Here is an 8953-nt window from a genome sequence, read left to right as displayed (position 1 = left end):
CTATCACTTTGAAATTTAAAATCCAGAATCTCCTGTGGTTAGCACCATTACTACTACCAGCAATGTAGTTTTTCTTTTTTTTTTGAATTTTATTTTATACAGCAGGTTATTAGTTATCTATTTTATACATATTAGTGTATATGTGTCAATCCCAATCTCCCAATTCATCTCCCCGACCCCTACCCCCCCGCCAGTTTCCCCCCTTGGTGTCCATACGTTATAACAAAGATATTTCTATCACTCAGGAAATTCCAAGTGTTTTAGGAGCTTTGCGCCAAGACAGAAACCTGAGGATAAAGACCAAACATATTTATTATACGCACACACACACATATATATATATAAATTGCTCCAGAAGAGTATTGTGAGTATTGGACACACAGGTCCCCACTCTGGCCCCCTCCAACTCCTAGACACCTTTCCCTGATCACTGTGTCCTAGAAACAATTTTCAGCCTGTGTCAGTCACACAGAGGCCCTCTCCAGATGGTGCCCATGCCTCCAGGCCTGGGTGGTCTGATGCCTGGAGGGCTGACATAGGTCCCCGAGGTGGGGTAGGGGGTGGAGTGCCTGGGTCCCATAGAATGTCCTCATATTGGCTTAGAACTGGGCCAGAGGGTCGTCCTTGAGTCCCAGTCTGCTCCAGCAGGGCTCTGAGCAAGCCCACAGTGAGAGGGGGCTCTGCCCCAGGCTCAGGGAATGGGGCGGGGGGCTCCAACTCATCTGGGAGGTGTGTCCGCAGTAGAAGCAGGAGCTCAGTTGGAGCTAGGTCTGGTGGGCACAGGCGGCAAAGGAGGGGGAGGTGAGCATCAAGCCGGCGGTGCCGGGCAAATTCGGCCAACAGCAGTTTGAAGATCTCACTTCGAAGCAGGGGGCTGGAGGAGTTGAGGGCCAAGCCAGCCTCTAGAGCCCGCTCCCACTCTTCCTTTTGCACCAGCTGCCCCACAGCTTGGAGCACAGCTTTGGGCCGCCCACTGCCCAAGAGCAGGTCTAGCTCCAGTGCTTCAGGCCTAGTCCCCTCCTCACCTAGTACTTCCAGGGCTCGGCGATAGAGGGGCAGCCCTGGGCCCCCTGATCCCCAGCCAGGCCCGCCCTGCTGCTGTGCCAGCTCCACAAAGGGTGGCAGCCATCGTGGCTCCAGCCGGCAGAGGCATCGGCACAGGAGTTCAAAGAGGGGCAGTATCCCACTGGGTGGCTCCTTTCCACCTTTTGTAACACCCAGTACCTTCTTCCACACGTCAGGGGGAGCTTGGGACCTCAGCCTGCCATTCCCATCTGGCTGGAGCTGCAGGGCCCTGAGGATGGCACCCCAGGCCGCTGTAGGGAGGGCTTGGAAAACGGTGTTGAGCTGGGCCAGCTGGTCTCCCATCAACTCAGTCCTCAGCAGCCGTGCCACTTCGTGCTCTGCCAGCTCAGTCCAGCCAGCCTCCTCCTCATCCCCCGCCACCAGCTGGGCTTTAAGCTGCTCTAAGCCCCGGTAATCCCGAAGCTCGGCCCTCAGTGTGGTCAATAGTGTTGATGGGGACACGTGGCCCTGGAGGATGGAAGCCAGGGCCTGAGGTGCCCGGAATGTGCTGTTGTGTCTCAGTTCCTCTGGGGTGAGCCGGGCACCCCGCAGGCTCCGCCGCTGGTAGTACTCGCAGGCCTCCTCAAACACCAGATCTTCAGCTGAAGGCAGCTCAAGGCCTTGTGGGGCTTCCCAGCCTACTCGAAACAGACCCACGGCTGAAAGCAAACGAAGACCCCCTCGGGTCTCCAGCTCTTCCTCATTTTCCATGCCAGGGGCTGGGGGTTCCAGCAGATGTACTCGATCTGTACTTAGGACCTTCCTTTCTAGCAGCTGCCCACTGCCCATGTCCAGCAGTTCCAATGTGGAGCCCAGCACACAGGCCAGAGTGCCATGAAATGCGCCCAGTGCTGCAGACCCTGCCAGGGTGGCAGGTGCCTCCTGAAGGGTGCCAACAGCCCGGGTACCACCGTGGGGCTGCACCAGGCTCACAGTGCCCCTGAAGTCAAGCCACAGCAGGCCCTGGGGAGTTGGGGCCCAGGTGTGTACAGTTAATGGCTGCCTGGGGGACAGCAGCCCAGGAAGGCCTCGGAGCAGGGTCCTGAAGTCCCACGGGTCCCCTCCTCCAGGATTCAGGCTCTTACTGTGGGAGAGGCCAAGACATGGGGCAGCCACCACCACCTTGCCCTTGCTTGGGCTCCAGATGAGCAGAATGTGGCCCACGCCAGGCCAGGTGGTGGCAGTGGGCACCAGGAACAGGTCCTTGCGGGAGGTCAACAGCCCGAAACGGGGGCAGTTGTGCAGCAGGATGTGTGTACGGCCCAGGTTGGTGCCGCCCTCCCCGCTGGGCTCCAGGGTCCGGACGCACACACAGTGGCTGAAAGCCACTGCGGGAGGCCCTTCGCGGCCCTCAGCGCCGGCCTGACGCTCCTCGCACCACACCAGGCGGCCTCGGGGCGCCGCCACGGCCACCACACGGGCTCCACCGCCAGTACACAGCTCGGTGCTCTGCAGCAGCCGCCAGCCGGGCCCCACCCCCGTGCCCCACACCTCGGCTAGGCCACTCTCCCACACTAGGACTAGCGCCGGTCGTGACGGCCACGGTAGGAAGAAGGCGTCTAGCGGTGAGGGCTGGCCAGCTGGCCAGGCACGTTCCAGTTCCGCGCCGGGTCCACGCACCGCGACCAGCAGTTGCGGGCCCGGTGCCCCCGGAGGTCGCAGCAGCAGCAGGTGGCGGCCGTCCGGGCTGCAGCGAACTCGGACGGCTGGGTCCCCGGCCAACAACTCCCGGAGCCGGGCCGCGCCGCTGAAGTTGTTCAGGTCCGAGAGCAGGCGCAGAGTTCCCGCACGCTTCATGGTGCCGCCCGCGCCAGTGCACGCCCAGGCCCGCCGCCCCGTGGGGCGAGGCCCGGCTCTCGGTGCCGGGTTCCCAAGGGAGGTCAAGACTGGGGTTGAGACTTCCGCCCTTCTTTGATGAGGTGAGCCAAAGCCGGGCTGAGTCGGCCCCGCCCAGCCCGGCCCCGCCCCTCACGGCTAGCTCGCGACTGGAGCCGGTATACTCCCTGCCGGCACAACACCGCCCACCAGGGGCGGGGCCGCAGGAGCCTCGCGGGGGTGGAGCCGCGGAGCACACCATCGTCTCAGCGCTCCGACCTCGCGAGTCCTGGGGAAGCTCTCAGAGACGGGATGTAGGCCCGCTGCTTCAGGCCCCAGGAAACCGCGGAGCGGCACAGAGTATGACTAAGGTATCTGGCTTCCAGCCCGCCCAGCATCCAACTACCAAGTCTTCCCTTCCCTCCACGCCTCGCTCTCTCATCCCAGTTTATTCATGAAATTTTTATTGAGCACCTACTAAGTGCTAGGCTCTGAGTAGACAACCCTGAACAAAAGAGAAAACCTCAACTTCAGGGAGATGACAAACTAGTGGAAAAAATAATAATGGCTAGTACTTCCATAGCCCTTACTGTGTGACTCCCCCACCCCACCCCGCCTTTTAAAGATAAGGAAAATGAAGTACAGAGAGATAAAGTAAACTGACCAAGATCACACAGCTGTTAAGCAGTAGAGATACAGGTGGGATTTCAACCACAGGCAATCTGGGTCCAGGGTCAATGCACCAAACCACTGTATCAACAGGTCACCCAAACTAACATTTTGCTAGAAAACAAAATGAACACATACTTTAATGGCACTGAGTCTGTGTGTAATCTCTTTAGCACCTACAAATTGATATGCAGGAGTCCTTTCCACCCCAGATTAACCTTCTCAGGTGCTGTGGTATTCCTCTCTCCTCCTCCAGTCCCTCCTTCATTAGCTTGCCCCTCCTCCCTTTCCACGCAACTTCCCTGAGAAGCATCTGTTTCTGTTTCATCATCCTCATTCTGTCCTCTTGCTCTCAGCATAGAAATACTCCCCAGTCTGTCCTGTCCTGGAAGTCACTCTTTCATTCTCATCTCCCCCAACCTTTACTCCTATCACTCCCTCTCCCTTTCATTTCACAGTCAAGTTTCTTGCAAAGATCTAGTATTTGTTGCCTCTACTTTCTCTCCTTCCATTCATTTCTCAAACCAATACTTACCCGAAGTAGATTTTCCTGAAGTCTTCAAGGCATTTTAATTTCCTTTTCTCTTTTGAGACATTTGACAACTTCCTTATTGAAAGTCTCTCCTGTAGTTTCCACAGCATCTTTCTCCTCTAATTCTCCTCTTTTTTAAATAGTGCTGTCTTCAGAACTTTTATTGCCATTGGTTCCTCTTTCTCCACCATCCTTTAAATACTGGTTTTAAATTCCATTTGGGGCCCTTTTATCTTTTTTCCTCCCCATATTATTAATATTTTTTTAGCCCTCTTCCTAGGCCATTTATTCCCTGCTCATGGCTTGTTACCACTAGGACAATGGCTCCAAAATATTTATCTACACTCCAGAGATCTCTGCTGAGTTCCAGTGAAGGTATCCAAATGTCTACTAAATATTTCTGCCTGGATGTCTCATAGACATTTCAGTCTCAACATGTCCTAAACATCATCTTCCTCCCCAAATTTGCTCCTCTTCCAGCTGTTCCTAGTTGCCATGGGATTTCTTTCATTGTTATAGCCTCACTTAAAAACACTACATTTAAAAAATTGAAGTATTGATTTACAGTATTGTGTAACACTACATATTTTTTGAGTATTTTTAGCCATATTTCTTTTTTTTAAGTTTATTTATTTATTTTTGGCTGCATTGGGTCTTCATTGCTGTGCACGGGCCTTCTCTAGTTGCGGCGAGCAGGGGCTAATCTTCATTGTGGTGCACGGGCTTCTCATTGCGGTGACTTCTCTTGTTGTGGAGTACGGGCTCAAGGCACACGGGCTTCAGTAGTTGTGGCTCGCGGGCTCTAGATCGCAGGCGCAGTAGTTGTGGTGCACGGGCTTAGTTGCTCCGTGGCATGTGGGATCTTCCCAGACCAGGGCTCGAACCCACGTCCCCTGCATTGGCAGGTGGATTCTTAACCACTGTGCCACCAGGGAAGTCCCTTTAGCCATATTTCTGATGGATACACACGTGCATATTTCTGATGGTTACAAAAGCATGCATGTATGTATATGCCACTGTATTTTAAATTTTTTCTTCCCGTTTTATTGAGACATGATTGATGTACAGCATTGTATAAGTTTAAGGTGTACAGCACAATGATTTGACTTACATATTACCACAATGAATTTAGTGAATATCCATCATCTCATATTGATACAAAATTAAAGAAATAGAAAAAAAAATCTGTTTTCCTTCTGATGAGAACCCTTAGGATTTACAGCAGTGTTAATTATACTTATCGTGTTGTACATTATGTTGTATCCTCACTTTTAGAGTAGAGCCTGGCACAAAGAAAGACTTCAATAGATGTTTGGTGAAAGAATGAGTAAGCTTGAGTAGGCACATGTTTGTGTGTGTGATATCACTTAGGAACCTTTTAAGAGTTATAGAATAGTTACAGAAATATGGAAAAAAAATGAAATTTACTAGAAGAACATTGGTGTGGGGAGGGTCACAGAATCTGCAGGAGACAGGAAGAACAGGCTTAGAAAATGTGCAGGAACCCAAACTCTCTGAAGACCAGGAAATAGGAAGCACAACTATTTTTCTGCAGGAACCATACAGCCAGGACACCACAGCCCCTGGTGCTGCATGACTTGGTCACTGCATTTGTGGACAGCACCTGTTATGAATGAGTTCTGACCATCTTTTCATCTCTGCATCTCTTGATCAAGAGCTGAAGCCCTTGGAGGTTGCACCTAGTGGCCAAGCCCAGGTCACATGAGCTCACTTATCTTGGTTGCCCAGGGCCTGGTTTTCCATCAAGACTCTACCCAAAGGGGCTTCCCTGGTGGCGCAGTGGTTGAGAATCCGCCTGCCGATGCAGGGTACACGGGTTTGTGCCCGGGTCCGGGAAGATCCCCCATGCCGTGGAGCGGCTGGGCCCGTGAGCCATGGCCGCTGAGCCTGCGCGTCCGGAGCCTGTGCTCCTCAATGGGAGAGGCCACAACAGTGAGAGGCCCGCGTACCAAAAAAAAAAAAAAAAAAAAGACTCTACCCAAAAGAAAAGGCCCCCAGAAAAGGAGGGAAAGGGCTCAGTGCTGGATAACCAAACCAATATAACATAGGCATTTTATTATCCCCATTTTCCAGATAGGAAACTAAGGCTTAGAGAGCTCATTTAATTGTCCAAAGTCATACATCTAGTAGGTAGCCAGCCTGGGATTCATTTCCACAGTATCCCAGAGGTTGCCCTCTTACCTACTCAGTCTGTGGACTTATAAACTTACCCTCTGCTGAATCTGTATTTAATTCAATTCCCACCAGTGTATTGTGTTTCTTCACCTTCACACTTTCACCTTTCCTTTTCTTCTCTCCTCTAAGACTTAATTTCATCTTCATCTTCCCCCAAAAAGCCTCTGAAGATTGACAGGGAATTTTCCATTCTCTGAATTTTCAGGGCATTTACAGCTTGAGCTTTTCTAAGCTTACCTTCGATAATTCACTGTTTGATATTTAAAACATTTAATTGTATATCTATTTTTCTATCTATCATCTGTCTATCACTTTCTTACAATATAATCTCAGAATTGTAACTGTTTTTCTTTTTACTACTCCCAGAATTGGGTATTCAGTAGGTGCTCAACAAAGATATGCTAAAAGGAAGTCAGGTATGGAAGGGGTTCTTTCAGCTGTACAGGAGGCTTCTAACTCATGTTCAGGAACAATAGTTCTTGGGGTTCACCTCAAGATGCCTTCGTATTACCACTTCTCACTCTTTTTTTATATCCTATTAGGGTACAACTTTTTACCACTAATCATGTTTTATGCCACTGTGTAAACAGACAAGAAAAATTAAAAGTTACCTGGGCTTTTGGGCTATTAAGACCTCTTTCCTGATAGATCTGGGTTTAAACTTTCCTTCACCTCTTACTAACTCTAGAACATTAAGCAAGCTGTTTAATCACTCAAAACCTTTTTTTTTTTTTTGTTATCTGTGAGGTACCAACTTTATAAAGTCATTATAAGGAGACACATACACACACGCACACACTGCCCGGCATGTCTTTTTTTTTGGGTTTTTTTTCCAGATTCTTTTTTTTTTTTTAATTTTATTTTCTGCATGTCTTTTTTTAATCTTCCATTTTGCGTGTGAGAAAACTGAGACTCAGAGAGGTAACTTGCCAAGTTGACACAGATTTACACGGTGCTTTGTACATAGCAGGCACACAATTACATATATGTTGATTGAATGAGTTTGTCTCCAATCTTTCACTTACAGAGTTGCAATAAAGAGCTTGGAACATATATCTTTCCAAACTTTGCCAGTGTTTTTAGAGGATGTATTTACTCCTGGAAGTGGAATTGCCGATTTCAGGGTCTGTCATATTTAAAGAAACTGCTAATTCAACTTGCATCCAGTAGACTCTTGATACATGTTTCTTTTGCTAATTTCTTTCTCGTGGTGCATTTTGGGAGTCGTAGTCTTTGTGATGGTTGCTGGGAATCGTGGTCCGAGCCAGCCTCAGGCAGTCGGCGCGGGCGAACGTATCACGCGGCAGGCTTTAGGATCCTGCGGGGCACGGCGGGCCGGGGGAAGGGTCTGGGGAGGTCGGGAGCGCGTCTGTGAGCCCGGAGCAGCTGCGGCGTCGGTGGCGTCGGGAGCGAGCCGGTCCGGGAGCGGCGCGGGTGGTGGAGGAGGAGGCAGGGTAAGCGGCGCTCGGTAAGCAGCGCCGGCCCGGGCCGGTCTCCGAACCTGGCCAACCTCTGCGGGTACTGCCATACTAGGCCTTGGCCCTGAGGCGGCCCTGGAGGCGGGGCCTGCGCTCGCTAGGGCACAACAGGGGTTATGCGGGGAGAGGGAGGGAGGGCAGCTGCCGAGGAGCGCAGAGACTGCGGGCGGCGGAGCGGAGAGAGAAGCGGCTCGCTACTCCAGCTGCCGGTCCCTCTAACCCTCCAGTGCCGGTCACACGCTTCTCGCTCCGGGTCCCTGCTGGGCCCTCCTGGCAGCCGAGGCGCCGACCTTTGACCCAGCAAGAGGCTGACTCCGACCCCTCAGGCTACCTTGAAAGCTTTCCTCCCAGGTGTTTCCCACCCGAGTGGCCTTCTTCCCAGCCTGTTTCTGGGGTGAGGGCGTGGGGCAAGACCTCGGAGAAGGGCTAGAGGAAGCCCTGTCTGCCCGAAGTCATCAGGCGTCCCGGAAGGTCCCCGTCTCCTCTTTACAGTCTCTGATCGCCGGGCTTCAGCCCGCCCTTTACACACAATCATTGAAGCTACCGTGTTTTCTCTGGTTACTCTGTGTGAACCTGGGAAACGAACCTGTTTCCAGGCAAGTGTAGGGAAGAAACAGGAGATAAAAACTGGTTCCCTGGGGAAGAACTATCAGAAACTGAGGAGTGCTGCCTTTCGACATGGGGAAGTAGAAACTTGGGCAGGCCCGAATAAATGTGGATCATCCGACCCTCACCAATTCTTCCTCTCCAGAAAAAGTTTTGAGTTCAGTGAGAGCTGTTTCTTTGCTATTCTGTACTCTCTCTGACTTTGTAAACCAGGGCAAATAGGATTTGTGTCCCTGCTCTTAATTTAGCACAAGTTAATTGGAATTATTTTGGGTGTACCTTCAGTTGGTCTTGTGTGCATAGTAGTTCCTATGTGAGGGCTTTTCCGGATATCAGATCAATCAGTCTAGAGAAAGGTGGATCCTTCTAGTTAGGATTGTGAAGGGGGACTCTCATTCGTTCCTTAATGAATAGGGGAGCCTTTAACGTATTTTCATTGGATGTTTAGGCATTATAATTCCTACACTTGTTCGACATTTGAATAATAATAATAAAACCTCTTGAAAACTCAAAGCAGTGTTATGAAAGTTGGACTTTTACATAGAGCCAAGTTCAAGAATCCATAAAATTTTGGGAAAATAACAAAATAACA

The 8953-nt window shown here is 51.0% G+C and overlaps 2 protein-coding genes across 3 annotated transcripts in view; one reads left to right on the top strand and one right to left on the bottom strand.

The window, feature by feature from the left end:
- Positions 1–326: 326 nt before the first annotated feature.
- Positions 327–2931, bottom strand: HPS6 (HPS6 biogenesis of lysosomal organelles complex 2 subunit 3). Its single transcript, XM_082673242.1, has one exon. The coding sequence runs from the start codon at positions 2860–2862 to the stop codon at positions 451–453; it is 2412 nt and encodes an 803-aa protein (XP_082529368.1). The 5' UTR covers positions 2863–2931; the 3' UTR covers positions 327–450.
- A 4642-nt stretch (positions 2932–7573) lies between these two features.
- ARMH3 (armadillo like helical domain containing 3) overlaps positions 7574–8953 on the top strand; it is a 170410-nt gene continuing 169030 nt past the window's right edge. The window contains exon 1 of one of the 2 annotated variants that reach the window (XM_082673335.1): positions 7574–7731. The gene's annotated coding sequence lies outside the window, so the exon portion shown is untranslated. Of the gene's footprint in view, positions 7746–8953 lie in introns of both variants that reach the window. The other variant, XM_082673334.1, reaches the window with a different exon arrangement.

This window comes from Grampus griseus (genome assembly GCF_964374135.1).
Source record: "Grampus griseus genome assembly, chromosome: 16".
Classification (NCBI taxonomy): Eukaryota; Metazoa; Chordata; class Mammalia; order Artiodactyla; family Delphinidae; genus Grampus; species Grampus griseus.
Note: the sequence above shows the minus strand (reverse complement) of the source record. Positions and strands in the feature narration are given on the sequence as shown.